Source organism: Nothoprocta perdicaria, unplaced genomic scaffold (genome assembly GCF_003342845.1).
Source record: "Nothoprocta perdicaria isolate Ctin4 unplaced genomic scaffold, notPer1 scaffold_94, whole genome shotgun sequence".
NCBI lineage: Eukaryota > Metazoa > Chordata > Aves > Tinamiformes > Tinamidae > Nothoprocta > Nothoprocta perdicaria.
In genome coordinates, this window is record NW_020456243.1 from 822,432 (window position 1) to 841,078 (window position 18,647).

General features: G+C 45.9%; 1 protein-coding gene across 2 annotated transcripts in view; it reads left to right on the forward strand.

Moving 5' to 3' along the window:
• MTMR2 (myotubularin related protein 2) overlaps positions 1–18,647 on the forward strand; it is a 56,961-nt gene that overhangs the window by 23,496 nt on the left and 14,818 nt on the right. For both annotated transcript variants that reach the window (XM_026052942.1, XM_026052941.1), the window contains exons 3-7: positions 9,218–9,293; positions 12,526–12,620; positions 12,826–12,936; positions 14,599–14,700; positions 15,389–15,472. In XM_026052942.1, coding sequence (XP_025908727.1) covers positions 9,248–9,293; positions 12,526–12,620; positions 12,826–12,936; positions 14,599–14,700; positions 15,389–15,472 — 438 coding nt within the window. In that variant the 5' untranslated portion in view covers positions 9,218–9,247. The remainder of the gene's footprint in view (positions 1–9,217; positions 9,294–12,525; positions 12,621–12,825; positions 12,937–14,598; positions 14,701–15,388; positions 15,473–18,647) is intronic.

Below are 18,647 nucleotides of genomic sequence, written 5' to 3' on the forward strand. Positions count from 1 at the left end.
CCAGGTCATTCATGAACAAATTGAACAGCACTGGGCCCAGTACTGACCCCTGGGGGACACCACTGGCCACAGGCCTCCAACTGGACTCGGCCCCATTTATCACCACCCTCTGAGCTCTGCCATCCAGCCAGCCCTCGATCCACTGCACCGTGCACTTGTCTAGTCCACTCTCCCGGAGCTTCCGTATGAGGATAGTATGGTGTCAAAAGCCTTGCTGAAGTCAAGGTAGACAACCAGCCAGCCTGTCATCCCATCATAGAAGGCTATAAGGTTTGTCAGACATGACTTCCCCTTGGTGCATCCGTGCTGACTATTCCTCAACACCTTCTTCTCCTTCGTATGCCTAGAGATGCTCTCTAGGATGAGCTGCTCCATCAGCTTTCCTGGGACAGAGGTGAGGCTGACCGGCCTGTAGTTGCCCGGATCCTCCCTCTTGTCCCTTTTGAAGACTGCAGTGATGTTGGCTCTCTTCCAGTCCTCGGGCACCTCCCCTGCTCTCCAGTACCCCTTGAAGATCATGGAGTGAGGCTGAGCAATAACCTCCGCTAATTCCCTCAGCACAGCTGTCCTGAACTGTCCATGAACTGTCCTGAGAGACGGAAAATCTTGGTCTCCTTTTCTCCCTCCTCCATCTGGACTTTTTCTGTATCTTCCCTTTTCAAGGAAACAAAAATATACATTAACCAAACTCCAGGTTGCAAAATATTGATTTCATGCAAATTAGAAGTGGAAAAGCCAGATGCAGTCAGTTTTCTGTCTCCTTTACATGGAAATAATACTCCCTAAGTGCTCATCTAGTTAAAGAGAGCAAGGGCTGCAAGCACAGCTAATCCTTCTTACCCAGAGATACCTGAGTGTTTGAACATGAAGTAATGCACAGTGAAGGAAAACTCTGGAAACGTTTATGATTGCCATCTATTAGGAATGGAAAACCAGAGGAGTAAGTAAATGGCCATCAGATGTTTCTAAAAATATTTTCAGCTCTTCCTAAAAGCCGATGTATTTCTCCTAGCTACAAAGTGCATGAATCCTCCTTTTTGCTGAGTGAAACAAGGTTTTGCTGAGTGAAACGGGTAAGAGGAGTTTGATTTTTTTTCTTTTTTTCCTACAGTTGTATATTTAGTAGATTGAAGCAGGAATCAGGCAGGAGTGGATGAGTGTGGTATTGGAAAGGAATTATGACTGCATGCAGATACAAATCTTCGCAGATTTGTTTTTCTGTAGAGCTTTGCACTGAAAGAAACTTCTACCTTCTCTCTGTGATTGTTTAATGATTGCAAATATAAAATTATTCATATCTTAAATCTTTTTTTTTGTCACTAAGCCCCTGAGTAAAATCCTCAATAACAAACTCACTTTTATTTGACATATTTTGATTGGTAGAATTTATGATCCTGTTGTTGATCAGAGCTTTTTATGTTATTTCTTCAAACCAATGATACAAATTTCACTGAACTAGTTAATACTTTCCTTGACATTTTTAATCAATTTCCCTTATAAGCTGTTTGCTGAACAAATTGGAATTGAGATGGGTTGAGTTAGAGCTAATGCACAATCTAAAGCTTTTGAGCACCCAGAAGAGAACTGTTGTCTCGCAAGGCATATTTGGGACTCCTGGCACTGAAGAAGGTTCTGTATTAAAAAGAAAAGTTGGACCTCTGTGAATAGAGGGTATGAGCAGCCTTCTGTGCCAGGGACTCTTGCTGTTCTGAGTCGATGACGACTTTCTGTTGGAAACTAATGAGTGAATTGTCTTGAGGCACGAAGCCACACAGACTTGAAGGGACCAGCCAGCCGGGCTGAGCCGCCGTGCTCCTCTACAATGTGCTCCTTTGAGCTCTGGAGCCCGGCCGTGTGTTTGTGCAGCGAGGGCCCCGGAGATTGACCAACTGGAAGAGAAACTGTCCCACATCGCTGGAAACTCGGGGCTGCCTGGAGAGGTTTGTCGTGGAAAAAACAAAGCAGAAGACTTCAGGGAAATACCTCCTAGTGGATACTTTCTTCACCAAAGGAGTCCCTCTGTTACTCTGGTGACTGTATTTCTTCTTTTTTCTTTTTTTTTTTTTTATTTAAGATACTAATCTTGAAGTGCTTTTTAGAGATTTTTAAGTCAGTAGGAAGTAAACACCTGGATATCTCAAGCCTTATTATATTTTCTCAGTATTCACGGTAGGTAGATGTCACAATTTGGGAATTTTATTTTGGTTTTTGCTTTTCTCACTTTGTTGGTGTTTTTTTGAGACTAGGAAAGCATAATTGTAAGGCAGTTACACTGTACAGTTGACTTGATATTGTCTTCTAGAGGCTGTCTTGTCTGTTGGTAGAACATTGTATTTATAACTTGAATGAGACTTGGGTTGTTTTTAAACCAAGGTGAGAAGGCTTCTTGGTTGCATGTTCTCTTGGAAGCTGAATGAATTTCATGTGGTCTTGGACAGTATATTTGATTTGTGTGGCATTCTGAAACAATCTGTATGTCCACGGAAACTTTCAACTTACAATAACCCATTAGATTAACACGCAAAGAATTTCCCAGCAATTAATATCTTGCTGGTCTGAATATCTCTCATATAGTTACACAGTCCATCTGGTCATAATCCTCAGAAAAGTCTCCATGCCTCAGTCATTCAGGGATACTGCTATTCTTGTTCATTCTCATTTTGCTATGATGGTCTTAATGACTCAGAAATAATCAACAAAGCCCATTTACTTGCTCACTTTATGGTTTATTACATTTCCAGCAAGGCACATAGTACATAAATCATTCCAAAGTGCACTTGAAGAAGCCATAAATGGCGTATGAAAACCGCTCCAAAGTAGTACAGTATTGGCAGTCTGCATTGGGGTTAATCAAGTAAGCCTAGCTACTATTTTAATATTCTTCTAATTGAGCATTAAGAAGACAGAAGCATCTTGGCAGTGAAATACTAGAGAAAAAATCTAAAAAAAAAAAAAAAAAAAAAAAAAAAAAANAAAAAAAAAAAAAAAAAAAAAAAAAAAAAAAAAATTCCTGGAACAAATCAATGCAGCAGTGAGCAAGGATCCTGAGTAAGAGCCCGCGTCTTGTTTCAGCATGTATTTGTGTCAGTGCTGCAGCTCCTGTCCACTTCAGCTGGACAGCACTAGGCCTCCATGGGATCTTCCAGAGAGGAATGGAAGGAGCTTCCACATCTGTCTTATTACTGAGGGGTTTACACCACCTTTGGGTTAATGATGAATTTGGGACACCTCTCATGTAATGGGACTATGATTCTGTCGATTGACCCCACAACAACTATGAAAGGGCAGAGGGATGGGAAGGGTAACTCAGGAGAGGAACGAGGTCTAAGACAGGCAAAAGCCACTTTGACGAGAGAAAGACACTGGTTACCTAAGCATATGTGTTTCACTCTTGATTTACAAGGCAGTTTTTTTTTTAAAAAAAAGAACCCTCAATAACATCAAATAGAGTAATTCCGTGGTGGGGTAACCTTTGTAGAAAAAGCTGACCACTCTTGTGGTTCTGGGAGACAGGAGAAGGGAGCTGGCTGGGATGCAGAAGCTGTCTCCGATCATTGAGCTAATAAGCTCTGTGATCCGAGCTGTGGAGCCAGGCCTGATTTAATGTGGTATATGCAATTTGGGGATCTGAGCAGCCTCATCTCCTGCCTCCTTTCTGCGTGAACAGAGTAAGTTTGGGCTCATCTGCAAAGTTCAGGTTTCTACTACTTATTCTTACAGTGATGTCCTGGAGATCAAAGCCTCTGTTACCTTGGGCACAGAGGAGCACCAGACATTATATTTGCTTTAGCAGATGTAGATGGCTCTGTCACAGTTCGTCACTCTTGTTTTCTGCAGCTGCTGGGAAGAAAGGGGCTTGTCCTAAAGGTGAGTCCCCAAGGTCACCTCTTTCCTCTCAGTAGCCTGGCAGTCTAGAATGACTAGCTCAAGGGTGGATCTCTGCTATCAAATGAAGTGAATGTTACTGCAGTTCGCTGCCTACAGAGCGAGAGGAGTGCTGATTCAGGAGGGTATTTAATCTTGTGCCAGCCCTTGAGAGAATGACATTAGAAAAAGAAAGGAGGAAGTTTTAGGTATGGTAAATATAAGCAGAATTTTCATGTTAGAATTTGAGATATCAGACAGTTGTTTTCCTGTCAGCACAAAACAGAACTATTCATGGCTGGAATAAGAGCAGCTCCAAGCCTGCAGCTTATATATTTGTGAATATATAGAAATATACAGTGGTTTGGGGAAAAGGAGTACGGTGGACAGTGTGGGGATGGACGTGTTGCATAAGGACTGTATGTTTATGCATAGCAAATTATTCAAAATGTACAAAATCATCAGAATTGTGTAGGGGGTTACCAAGGAGAGGGTTGCTGAGAGGGAGAGGAAAACAGGAAAACATCCTTTATTTATTTATTTATAAAACAAAAAATAATCTTTCATGTTTAATTCTGATTGTGATTCAGAAGAATCTGTTCAGGATTGGGAATAAACCTGTAGTCTCTCCTTGAACTGCATGAAGCCAGAAGACCAACTTTGTCAGTGTTGGGCATCAGGACTCCAGTTTTCAGGCAAAAGAAGAGGCTAAGTGGGACATGGCCTGGGGAGATCTTGGCTGCTCTGCTGGTGCACCTCTGTCGGAGACCATTGGTTTGTTACAGACATGGGTGTCCGTGGCCAAAGTCCCTCGTCAGTCCCTGCTGCTTTTACTCCTCGCTGCGAGGTTGCACCTCTCCCGGTCTGCTGGATGGACTGCTCACCACTTAAACCAGTCCTGTCAAAATAATCCAGGAAAAATACACCTATAAAAGGCACTAAGGCTGAAGGTCCGGGAGCAGCTACCTGAGCAGTTAGGCTGGCAGATGCGGTCGGAGGAGGTTGTCCCGGCTCAGCCTCGGCCAGCGCAGGGAGCGCGTTGTCCTCCCGGCAGCGCAGCCGGTGGGTAAAGCCCCTCGGAACATGCAAGAGGGAAATACATGTGGTTTGTTCGCAGGAAAACCCTTAATATAGAGAATATAGAGGGTCCAGACCAGGCCTGGCCATGGGTGAGCGCTGCGCAGGAATAGGAACCGGGGCAGGTTTCCTTGGAGCACGATGTGGGCTGTTGTGTGAGGAGGCAACGTGGGGGCCTGGTAGGAGTGCCGGGCCTTGGGATCTGATGGGAAGAGGTAGGGGATGAGACTGAGAGGGGCCCTCCCTCGGTAGCGGGAGCTGAACCTCTTTCCCTGATCCCAAATGTGTGTACAAAGGAGGAGTCACCTCCCTCCCTGCGTGATCTCGAGGCCGTGCCAACAGCGAAGCGCGGGGCCCTCCTCACTGCCCCTGAGGAGCTGCGGCACCCGAGGCGCCGAGGGCCGAGGCGCCTCGCTCTGGCACCTCTGCCATGGCTACAGCTGCCTCAGGAGCTGTCGCTGTGTGGGAGCCACGGCTGCTCTGCCACCAAGGCCCCGGCCCCTCCGCCAGCCCCGGTGGCCCGGAGCCCCTTCCTGCTTCTTCGCTCCTTTGTAGCCTTTAGGTTTGTACTGCAAGATGTGCAGGGGGCTAAATCTGTAGGGTCTGTGAAGTCTGCAGGGTCTCAGGAGTGTTGTTTTAAGCATCTTGAAAATAGGCTAATGTACAGAAAGATTTTTCCAGCAGTTTAATGAACCACTTGGGGGTGGGGAGCTCTCCATCCGCTGGGATTCATTGGTCACGCAAGGGGCAGAGGGGATGCTTTGAATCCACTCCCATCCTTTCCCCTTGATCTGCTTCCAGAGCTGCTCTCTTTCCTCACCTCCACTGCTCTGCCCTCCCGCACCCTGGTCCCAGGCGTCTGCTCCCTCCTCCACCTGCCCTTCCCAGCAAGCAGTTCTACACACAGTTTACTCACTTTTTTTCCCAAAGCGACGTGAGCTTTCTGCCTTGTCAGCAAGGTGCAGTCTGCTTTTCTCCATGGATGAATTTTAAGGAGCCATTGATGGAGGGGGATTTTAGGAAAACGGCAACCATTCGCTTTCAGATTTCTGCCAGGGCAGATTTCAGATGAACCAGGAGGCTACTTCAAGGCACCAAGTTAGCCAGGGGTTGCCGAGACTGGCCCACCAAGGAAACGTTTTAGCTGGGCTCTCTGACCATGCCTGTCGCAGCCTCTTTGGAGGAGCGAATAGTGTGCAGGGTCATGTACAGACACTGACTTTGATACCATCATTAAACGGCCAGGAGGGCCGGCTGGGCTGCGCTAGCTGAGCTAGGCCGAGTGGCTGAGGTCAGCTGGGGCATGGTCAACATGACGGTTTCATCCTCAACTCTGCAAAGAGCAGGAAAACGGGCGGCCTTGGGGGTTTCCGGGAAGCCGTGCCTGCCCTGCCCTGCGCTCGCAGGAGCGTGGGTTCCAGCACTAACCCTTTCCTCTGGCCCTGGGGACTCCACATTTCAAAGAGAGTGAGCAAGCACATGGATTCTATTAGACTTAGAAGAGCCAGGTTTTAAACAGAAAAGGCTTTCAACCCTATCTTTAATGGATTAGTGCTGACACGGGGATCTTCTTTGCCTTTCCGTGCTGCTTGCACTCTTGCTCCCTCTCTCCCCCCCAACCTTCAGTGTGGTGTTTAAAGCCTCCCCAGCTCTCCCCACCTATCTATCACATTGGCTGTTTATCGGATCAGACGCTCTCTATATGTGCTTACCTTGTGCATGCTTTGGCTTAGGATGCAGCCTCATCCTGCAAATGTTTATCCCTGGCTCTGCTGCTCTGACATCTGCAGCGGAGCAGCAAGGCCGGCTCTTGGCCAAGGCCTTCGCAGCAGCAGCTGCTGCCTGTTTGGGGCAGGGATCTTCCTTCCAAGTTGTGGATCGCGTCCTGTGCAAGCAGTGTATTTTTTCCTAATGTCCTTCCAAGATAAAAGGCAGCAACGATGACAGCCACTGTAAGGGCTAATTATCCAAAAGCTTCTGTCTCATTTGGCATCATCCAGATGTTGTCCTGTTGACTGCAATCCAGTTTTCCAAGCGCGAAAACTGACACACAGAAATTGGGAGCGGGTCTGTCCCGCGGCCGTGTTGCCGGCGCGGCTGCTGTGGGGCCTTTGATGAGGTGTGTGATGTTGGGCCAGCCCAGCTGTGCTCACACACGTCCCCTGCCCACCAGCCCAGCCTCCATCCTGCGGGCGCTGCCGGTGGGAGAAGCTGTGCTGCAAATGCAGCCTTGCCCGGGGCGCACTTTCTGTGCTGAGCTCTCTTTACCCCTCTCTTTACAGGAAACACAGGCAGTTCCATCTCCAGGTGAGGAAGAACTTCTTTCCTGTGAGGGTGACGAGCCATGGAACAGGCTGCCCAGGGAGGTTGTGGAGTCTCCTCTGGAGATCTCCCAAACCCGCCTGGCTGCTACCCGTGCCCTGGGTGTCCCTGCTGGAGCAGTGGGGTGATGATCGATGATCTCTAGAGGTCCCTTCCAACCTCAACCATCCTGTGATTCTGCGATCCCAATCCCATACCAGCCCAGCTGCAGCCTCCCCATTGAGACCCAGCCTCCGCAGTCACATTCCTCTATTTTTGCAGTTGTGAGGTTCCTCTTAGGAAGTCAGGACTGTGCTTGCTTTTATTTTTTTCTGCCCCCTTCTTTTTTTTTTTTTTTTTTTATTCAAAGACTTATTTGAATGCATTTTTCTCAGTGTACATCGTGTTCCCAAGAAGACTTTGATCTTGTTAATCTTTTCATCTTTTCATCAATCTGTTGGGTGAAAATGCTGGGACATGCTTTTATTGTGGTGTGGGGTTTTCTTTGGGGGTTGTTTTCCTTTTTACAGAGTTGAGAGGAGTTTTCTTTCCTGAGGCTCCCCCTCTGGCTTGCTCCTACATGAAAGTTGACCACAGATGTGTCAGGTGCTGGGGTGCCAATTGGGGCCGTGTTTTTGAATTTTCTTTGCAGGGATTTCCTGATCTCAAATGAAAGCAGTTTTTTTCTCTTTCCTCCCCTTAAGATAAAGAAAGTGATTGGGGCAAGTCTGCATGTTTAGCTGTGGGGTTTGTCCCTGTCCATCTCCAGCAGGCAGGTTGCAGGTCAACTCTGAACCCCAAGTCTTGAGGTTGCTTCAGAGCCCGGCCTGACTTGCCCACTGCCTCTGCCCATGTTGTTAGGCTGAGCAGTTGTCATGCTAATGCTCTGGTGCCATTGGCAGGTTGAGGGCACGGGCAGGATGATTCACATATGGCTGCATCTGGCCACGCAGACCAACCTTCATCTGGGCTGCATTCATATGCTCTTCTTCCCTAGTTCCTCCCATAGATATAGACCCCAGGGAAAACTTCCGTAGTTAAGGCCATGCCTTGCTCAAATGGATGCTTCCTTGTGCTGCTAGCTGTAGCAAATCCCATCCATGGATGAAGAAAGTTCTGTAAAATGATATTCTGTAAGTATAACTTCAGCCCAAGTAAAATAAACTTCACCAGTGTGCCTGTGTCCAGTAGATGATGGGGTTAGTTGCTTTGCCTTAATTAGTTATGCCAGCTAGCCCTTGAAGTGAAGACAAACTTTTAGGCTGCACTTTGATATTCATTTTAGCTGGAACACCAGCTAAGAAGCGGAGTTCCTGATCTTGTGTTATTGTGTTCTCCCTGGCACCGTTGAACTGGACTGGGGAAATGATTTGGCTGAACAGTTTATAGGCATATGTATATATTTTTGGTAGGGTTGTTTTTCTACCAGGCTGGTTCCCTCATTCTGCTCACAGTAACAGATGCACAAAAAGGGTTTTTTTGCTGGCACAGGCCAGAGGTCTCAGTGAGGACACCAGGGAGCAGCTGCAGGAGGGAAGATAGTTTTGGGGGAAAGGAGGAGATGCTGTTGGCTGTCAAAAAGAAATTCTCAAAGCAAATTTATTACTAGTTTACCAGTTCCTTTGGTTCTGACTGTAGCTGTGTGGACCAAGAGTTTGGCTTGTGGTGATGAGGTGTAGGTTGGGCTGGAGAAAGTTGGAGCCACCTGGTAAGGGGGCTGCCAAAGCACAGAGCTGCTGTGACTGGTTTCCCCATCAGAGACCCTCACTGAAGCACTTCTGTGTGGGCTGCAAGGCTGCACTGAGGTGTTGCCCATGATGTGCAAGGGCCTTTTCAAGGCTGAAACAGCAGGATGTGTCTTAAGACCTTTGAATATTTGTTGTCCTTTATATTGTTGACCCATTGCAGGACAGTGTAAATGTCTTGGTTTATAGACACATAGTGAATTTCCTTGTCCACTTTGTCTTTCATCTAGGTCCTGAGGGAGTCTAATAAATTAGCCGAAATGGAGGAGCCACCTTTGCTACCAGGAGAAACCATTAAAGACATGGGTATGTGAAAAGTATATCCCTTATTGCTTGCTGACCAAAGAGAATCTCCACAGAGCAAAATATTTTGGTGCTCATTCCCCAGCAACAGCACATTGCTGGTGTTCGGAGGCCCGTGGTCGGGCTGATTCCTTAATCAGGTCGTTACGAGTGCTGCGAGCCAAGGGAACTGTGGATGTGCCCGCAGCGGGGAGCGAGTGCAAAGCAGCTCAGCACATGTTAGTGACCTCTCACCGGGGATGAGAGGGGGAGGCAGTTTGTGCTGCGCTGCGTTGGTGTGGGTCCTGGGAGCTCACAGCTGGGTTGCTTCAAGGTGCGCTCACCGCACAGCGACTTCTCAGGCTGACATAACATAATCTCGTGTGGAATCTCTACCAAAGGCTGCAGGAACGTTGCACTGCTATTGCAGTTTCAGTGTTAGTGTTCAGGGGGGAGGTATTTTGCCCCCCCTTTTTTTCTCACTGTGTTTTTCTCCCTGTGTGACATGCAGCAGCTTTGCTGATGCTCCCTACTGTCTGAAAGTTTGAGTAAGCCTCTTGATTTATTTTCTGTAAGAGATTTTGTGTTCACTAGTTTAGCAGTGTTGGCATTCTACTTTATCGTGTTCCCTCCCTCTTAAAATGAAGAAAACATCTTTGGTCCTAAAAGGAAACAATTTTATTTCTTCTCTCTACCCCTTTCCTAAAGACTCTAAACTCTCACTCCAAGCAAGCACATGCAGTGCAGACTGACAAGTAATTCATCCTGTGAGTCCTGAAAGCCCTGAGAGCAAGACCAGGGTATTGGAGGGTTCCGGGGAATGGTTTAAGAGAACAGGGTCTCCAGTATTTCTATCTCTTTGCAAATGATACAATGAACCATCTACATCCATAAAAGCAGGTGGCTTAAAGAGCAGACCAGGCAGCAGCCATCAAGTCCAACAAGAAACTAAGGTAGCAAGAAGGCAATATTGTTCCTCAACAATATTTTATCCCGTTAAAAGTGGCAGGAAGGTTGAGTGTAATTCTCGTTGTATTTTATCAGGAAGGGAAGAAAATTATTTCAGTTAACGTTAAGATATGAGGTAAGACTGGCCCTGTTGAAAACAAAATCCATGAGAAGTGATATTTATAAATCCTGGTTTCTAGTATCTCCCTCCCATATGGATTCTCTTATATCTAACAAAACCTGAGGTTATCAGCCCTTCCCTTGGTAGCAGCACTACAGCCTCTCTGTTGGTATCCATTTTCACCAAGAGGGGAGGAATTTAATACCTTGGAGATCCCTATCCATTGGACAGAGACTCCTGCAATCCTATAGCAAGGGTAGGGTTAAGGTCAGGCAAACAGACACGTATCCATATGTGTACCCATGCAGTGTGGTTAACTTAAATTGTTTCCTTAGGAGAACAGGCTAATAAAATGCAAGCCCGGAGAGGGGTAGAGCTTTTAAACTGCCCAAACTGGTATCTGAGATAATGCCTAGGATTCCTTACCTGGAAAATATTTTTCAAACATCTTCCCCTTTGACTTACAATTGTTGTTCCCTTTCAAATGTGTATGCACGCTCTTTTCATATCAATAGATTTTGCTTTATTTTTTACAACATTTTTTCAGGCTTAGGTTTTGAGCAGTGGGAGCACGGTGGAAAAGCCGAGCAGGCTGCTCTGCTCCGTGTGCCCTGCTCAGGAGCCTGTCCTCCTGGGTCAGCCTGCTCGTTGAAAAATGTTGGTGGATGGTCAGCTAACAATGAAATACTTTAATTGACCTTCCAACAAATGCATTTCTCTTACAAGGGATAAATAAACAAATGAGATTGCCAGTATGTGTATTTTAGCCCAAAACACCATGCTGTTTGTTTGGCTCCATATGAGTCATCCCTCATCGCTTTTCCTTGGAACATCCTCGTCGGGGCTCTGGGGGTACCAGGTCAATGCTGCACCCCAGGCCTCCTCTGCCCACCTGCTTTGATTTCTAAGGATCCTCTGCACGTCCACTTGTGGTGAGTCAGAGACAGCTCCGTGGAAGCAGAGCTGATGCAAGGATGATTCAGGTGCATGAGGTGGCCCTGAGGAAGGCAGCCTCTGTCTTCCCCTCTTCCCTGGTAAATCACACAGAAAACGGGTGCAGAAACTGGAGTGCCTGGCATGACACCCCCGTCCAAGGGCTCCTGCCCGTGGTGGCTGTGGCCTGTTGGACATGAGAGCTTCCTCACCGATCTCGCACAGCCCATGCAAAACGTGTCCATTAGGACCCTAACATTATTAGGATGGGCTTGTGGTTTTATTTTGTCTTTCAAATTTCATGGATCTGGCAGCTCGAGCCTCCTTCTGACAGGCTTTGTGTGTGCCTGAGGAGTACGGCTCCTGTTTAGCAGCAGCATAAACTGCAGCACAAGCAGCCAGCTGGTTTGAGTGACAGAAAATGCGCTGGGTCACGGGTGGGAAAGCAGAAGGGCAGTTAGGGGAGGTGTTTGCTGTGGAAAACCAGCAGCACCTCTTGCCTTTTGCTGGAACAAGTGAGAAACGTTGGAGGCATTTTAAAAAGGGGACTGTTTTGAGTCACCGTCACTCAGGTTCAGAAGGAATTGAATTGTTGCAGGGAAACTTGATCGCTGACTTAAGACTTAAAATCACTGGCAATTGGGTGCTATACAGATTTTTGGCTGCTGTAAATTGCTGTAGCTCCACTGGCTTCAATTAGGGCCTTCAGCCTGCAGAGCCTCCATCCTGGGGCTGATGCTGAATTTTTGGGCGCACAGAAGGACCCAAGTTTGTTAGAAGTCATTTGCAGCAGAACGGATTTCTCTCGTTCTTTATGGCACAAAATAGATTGTTGTGGGGGAATATAGCATTTTTTTGGGCAGACTGTTATCCAGCTTCCAATGTATGCATTCAGGGTAGGAATTGTGTCCTGTCCATGTGCAGCGTGTCCTCATCCAGGGGGAATGCACTGTCCACTGCTGGTCCACAGGCTGCAGCCACGCAGGGCCTGTGTGCAGGGTCCAGGTGAGGAGCTTGTCTGGCGTTTGATTAACACCAGCAGTCTCCTCCTCTTAACAGGAGTGGAACTTGCACGTTAGCTCCAGACAAGAATAATAATAATAATAGTCCCAGAATAAGCTTGTTTTCATTTCAGGGGCTGAAAAGTAGAGCCCTTAAGGTTGCTACTGTCAGAATTTTGCTTTCATATGTTAACCAGAAACTGACCTTTTTTTTTTTTTTTTCTCTCTCTCTCTCCCTCTTTATGTTCTAAAGCTAAGGATGTTACTTATATCTGCCCGTTCACTGGCGCAATCAGAGGAACTCTTACTGTTACCAATTATAGGCTGTATTTTAAAAGCATGGAACGGGTAAGCTTTGGAAACCATCTGCTTTTATTGGCTACTTGATATAAAATGTGTCTTTTCGCTCTTTAGCCTAGGGCCTTTTTTTTTTTAGTATAATTCTATGTGTGTCGTGTCTATATGTTTGGGAATATGGGTGTAAGGGAACAGTGTCTGGGTTTGTTTTTTTTATCCCTCCCTTATTAAACTCACAAATTTCAACTGTCTACAGGACCCTCCTTTTGTCCTAGATGCATCTTTAGGTGTAATCAACAGAGTGGAGAAAATCGGAGGCGCTTCCAGTCGTGGGGAGAATTCCTACGGGTTGGAGATTGTATGCAAGGTAATTGTTGTGTTTTAAAGTAGAGGAAGAGAGAAAGTCTATTCTAAAAGGTTGTCTCTGTAATGTTAAGGGAAGTTCTGCAAAGAGTTTGCAGTCAGGATGGCTTCACACATTTCAAAAATGTCTTATTTTAAAAGTCCTTTCAAGGGTCCTCCAAGTCGACTAATTAGGGATGAGACCCAAACCTTTATTCAGGTTTTATGCTACGTAAGATCATTGTTTCTTCATAGTAGAAACCTAGGAGTGTATCCCAGTATTTCAGGTCCGGGTTTCCTGTGTTGCCCATCAGGATCTCCCAGTAAGACTCCTGTCTTTGTGGAGCAGAGGATGGGTTTCACTGACCTGCACTTGAAGAGCAGGAAGAGGGCAAGTTTTACCCAAAGTTGTTGTTGTGTTTTCGTGAGGGACTTGCCAATAACCTTCTGCCCCTCTCCCGGCCATTCTTACCTTTCAAGGCAGTGCACATTCAGGTCTGCTTCTCAGTAGCTCACAGAATCACTAAAAAGGCACGTTTTAATAAAACTTGGTTATCACCTCTATGTGCCTGGTGATCTTGGGCCCACAAAGTGAATAAGCCCACCATCCCCAGCTGTGTGTCCCGCCTGCTCTCCTCAGTGGCAGCGTGGGGAGAGGTGAATTCTGACCATGGCAAGTCTCCGGCTGCCTGAAGCTGCAGATTCCCACCCCCAAGGCTGCTCCGGAGTGAATCCCCTGGCTCCCCTGGGAGGAAACCCAGGCACAGAACAGAGGACAGATCTCCTGGCCCTGCACACGCCAGACGAGGACACTCAGCCCAGGAGATGGGGTCCTTCGTATCACCAGCAGAGCAGTACAGATCTAGCTTATGCATCCTGAGATTTGCTCTGTCTGAAAGCAATTACCTAATCTAAATAATGTAAGACAGTGAAGTCCTTTGCTGTCTGTCTCATTCTCTGACTTACTGTATGATCTTCATATGCTTGAACTTGATAGTTTATTTCCTGCTGGTGGCTTTTGAACTGTTTATTACAAGCGTTTGCATTTTGCCTTTGCCTGGAAAATCTTGGCATCCTAAATCTTGGCTTTATTTCATTTCTGATTTTGATTTTGTAGATGAGAACAGGAGAGAGGGCTTGGGTTACCTCCCTTGGCGGAAGCTGCTGCTGTGCAGAGGGAAGGGGTTCTGCGTTTCAGATCTTCTGCCTAGTGCTCTGAGAAGGAGAGGGGGGTTTGAAGGGACGTGGCCCTGGTTGCTCTGCCGTGGCCTGGGGCGCTTGGGCTGCCTGTGGCTGTGATGAGCGTGAGCCAGGGCTCAGCCCCCGTGCCCTGCAAGAGCTGCAGCAGCAGCCTCGCAAAGCCCTGCTCGTCAGAGAGACCTTGTGCTCCAGCCAGGCCTCTCTCTGACCTGGTGGCAGGTAGGAAGCCTCCAGCAAAGTCCAGGTGCTGCCGCTCAGGCCCTTCCACACACGCCCTCCACTCCTGCAGCTCATGGCAAACTTTGGAGGCTGCTGCTGGCCGCTGAGCCAAGCCCAGAGCTGCAGGCAGCTCTGCTCCAAGTAGGATATAAATCAGTGCTGGAGAGAGCCTCGTGGTGGGACTCTATCTCAAATGATGGCTTTGGGGAGCTCTTATGTGTGTTGAAGTGGCTAAGATGTGTCTTGTGACTTGCCTTTCCTCTTTCAGGATATTCGAAACTTGCGATTTGCTCATAAGCCTGAGGGGAGGACTAGACGATCCATATTTGAGAACTTAATGAAATATGCTTTCCCAGTGTCAAATAATCTGGTACGTTTGTCCTTTTTTGATGATACCAAAGCATGCAGAATGGCAATAAGCAGCTTTGTTCAGTGCCATCCATTTGTATGAGGTGGTGTTCCCTGAGGGAGAAGAAATGATGGCTTTTAAATCCCTCTTAAAATCACTTCTATTGGAATTTAGATTGCCTAGAAAACGGGGAAAGTTTGTGAATTCTGTCGAGGATGGAAAATGACTTACTGATGCTCACATCCCTGTAATGGAAGGGGAATGTTCAAAGCACCATGATTTCCATCAGTTAACAGCTAATGTTCACTGTGCTGCTCTCAGCTCTGAAACACAGCTTGTTTGGTTACTTTTATTTGTTTTTCTTTCTTTTTCTCTGCAATTGTTACTTCAAATCCCAGTTGAAAGAATCTAGTTCTTAATATGGGAAAGCCTTCTTGACCAAGCATTCTTTTCTTTCCCTTTTTCAAAATAAGTTTCTTTTGTTAATGAAACACTAGGCAGTAGGCAAGCAAGATAACAGGAACAGGGCAAGGTATGTTTTGGCATGGACAGGGCAAGGAAAAGATTTTTTTTCCACAAAACCCTAGAAGAAAAATAGTCCAGAAGAGGGAGAGAAAAGTAACCAGTCATGAATTATTACCTGAGATATCAAATGTCCTAAAAACTGGCTTTGAGCACTTGTAACAATAATAATTTGTCTTTCTTTCAGCCACTTTTTGCATTTGAGTACAAAGAGGTTTTCCCAGAAAACGGATGGAAAGTCTACGACCCCATTTGGGAGTATAGAAGACAGGTAGGTACTGTGCCCTATCCTTTGTCACCCTCTTTGCTCTTCAGAAGCAGGCCCTGTGCTGCAGTAATTACAGACTGCGTGGAGGGGAGACAGATGCCACTGATGGATGTCTTGCAGTCTGACTCCAGACATTCTCTCTGTGCTACAGGGATTGATGGCAGCAGTATGAGTGTGCATACAGCAGCATCCACTGATGCATTAGTAGGAGATTACTCAGGCTACAGCTAACCTGAGGCTTTGGGAGAAGCAACTATTGCTTTTCCTTAGACATCAGCCAGTGCTGGCAGTGACATATAGGGTATTATAACTCCAAACCCATTGTTGAGTTTCATATTTAAGTTCTTGTATCAGTTTTGAGTCTTTCCATTTAAAAGAAAAAAAAATATTTTTTTTTAAACTAGAAAATGAGTAGGGAGAAGGTAGAATGCCTTCATTTTTCTGGGGAATATTTGGAGGATCAGCCCCAAGAGAGCTCTAGTTAACTGCAGCTTGGAACAGGCAGATGGAGGGTGTCCAGACTAGGCTGGTCAAAGATGTTAATGGCTATGAAGTGGCAGGCTGACATGTAGGAGCATTGGGATACACTAGGATAAAAACTTGAGCTTGAGCTTCCTGAGGGAAGTGGAGAGAGGGAATTTTTTATTATTTTTTTAATGAGATGACTTTTGTCATAAAAGTCTCAATTTGAGGAAACAACACCATTTGGGGACAGTTATACCCTGGCCACAATAAACTTTTGCTTCATGCAGATCTGTTAGGATAAAACCAATTTTCCTTTGTAAAATTAAGAAATTTACAGCCATGTAATTTAAAGATTTATTTGGATCTTTCATAAAACAGAACAAAAGAAATCTTGTGACCTCATGTAGATGCCCATCTGATTCCAGACATCTAAAATCTAAGCTAGGGAATTCATTTTAGCAGTGTTAGCTTTCTCAAAGCTGGGCATGCATTCTTAACTGCTTATCTAGGCTTGTCATTAACAGACGGTGAGAGAGAGAGATTCCCTTTTGGGTGTGAGTGTTCCCTCCTAAAATAGCTGTCTAAGATCACAGGCTTCTAGGCTGCTGCATGTAGGTAAATGTAGGTAAGATTAATCCTACGTCTGTTGTCTTCATTGCAAGGGTGTGTATATTTTGCAATGAGATACTGCCTTCTAAAAGCATGGTAGGGACGAAGTCTGGCTACTGGCTATTCCTAATCAACAGTACAAATCATATCTGAGGTTGACCTTCAGTGGTGGGGCAAAAAAACACAGTGATTATTGGTTCCTTTAGAATCATGCATCTTGACATTTAATTAATCTCTGCTTATAAAGAAGGAAGGATGTGCAGCCCAAACTGTAGAGGAATGATATTTCTTTAGATGACCGAGACCTTTGCAGACCTTTCTGCTATCAAAATATTCCTCTAATATCAAAATATTCCCCTTTAGCTAAGCTTCAGTTAAAACAGAGCAGGTACAAAAAAAACATTCTTACAATTCCTGGAAAGAAGGAAGGGTGGCACTCAAGAGTTTGGAAGTAGATTCTTCCAGCTTCTCAGTCCTGGCATTTCTCTTTAGGATAGAGGCTGTGCATGTGACCTTTTGTTTGGGACCTTAGTTGCCTGTTGCATGGACCCGTAGCTGTACAAGTGTGTGATGCGTTGGGTTTCATGGTCTTCCAGTACAGGACAGAGGCCCTGCCCGTCGTGGTGCCTCTGTGTCTGATTGCAGGCAGGGATGCACGTTACAAGCAGCACGTTATGTACGTGACGTTGCTGCACCCCATGCTTCTTTTCCTATGACCTGCTTTTGTTTAATATTTGAGTAGCCATAAAAAGCTTAGGGTGGCTGCTTTTGTGTCAAGAAACCCAACTGAGGTCAATGTGCTAGAGCTCCAGTCATCTGCTCACACTGATAACCGCAAAAATGTTTCCTAAACAATTTTTTTTTTTTTTTTTGCAAATGCAGCCTATCTGAATTATACCCACGATGGACTTCAGTCATTCCCATTCCAGATCTCACAGAATCACAGGGTGGTTGAGGTTGGAAGGGACCTCTATAGATCATCCAGTCCAACCCCTCTGCTCCAGCAGGGACACCCAGAGCACGGGGCACAGGGTGGCAGCCAGGCGGGTTTGGGAGATCTCCAGAGAAGGAGACTCCACAGCCTCCCTGGGCAGCCTGTTCCAGGGCTCTGGCACCCTCACAGTGAAGAAGTTCCTCCTCCCATGAAGGTGGAACTTCCCGTGTCTCACATTCTGTCTTTTCCAATAGCTTATCTCCAGAAGTGACCAATTCCAGCTGCTGAAGAAGAGGCAAACTCCCCAGCACTAGACATTTATTTTGTGATCTGGCCAGGAGGAGGATTTCGTTCTTTTCGTTAGACTTGATTTAGGTCCTGTAGCATGAAGCTTTCTGTCCTCTCCCGAAGTTGTAGATGTTTGGGTTTATTAGCTTAATTTTGGCATTTATAACTATGGATGTACAATTTATCTGTGTAAATGTCTTTTTTTTTTTCTTTTTTTAATCCAACTAGGTTCTGTTAAAGTAATAACAAATACTGAAATAAATCAGGACTATGTCCTGAGCTGGCAGCAGGGATTTGTTAAGAGCAAAGGAAAACTGGAATCATTGAATCAGATAATGGGATTACCTGTCTCTGACTATATGAATTGTGATCAGAAACAGAAGAGTGGAACATATGCACTATCTGCAGGATCTCTGGAATAGGTTTAAAAACCAATATACAAGAGCTGGCCTGGGGCATAAGCAACCCAGCAATGTGGTCAGGTGTTAATTTGGTACCTCTCAGGCCAAGTCAGTCACTTCGCTGTGGGAGCAGGAAGCCAGAGCTACCAAGCTACCCCAGCTACCAAGCATCCAGAAGGGACATTCCGCCTAAGGGCCTTGGTGGGTTCTCCATCTAAGCTGATATGTTGTAATATTTTCTCTCTTTTTTAAGATTAGTATAATATGATGGAGGTTGTGGCATTTAAGAAAGGCACTCAGTAAACGCCAGACTTCTCTGTTAGTGTTTTGGAGAAAGATGGAAATATGTAACTTATTAAAAATCTGCGATTGTGTAAAACTGTGGGGAGTCATAAACAACCTGCAGAGAACAAAAGGAGCTCAGAGAGGTTTGGGATTTAGTCAGTAAGTGAAATCACATGTGGTAAATGAAATTTAAAAC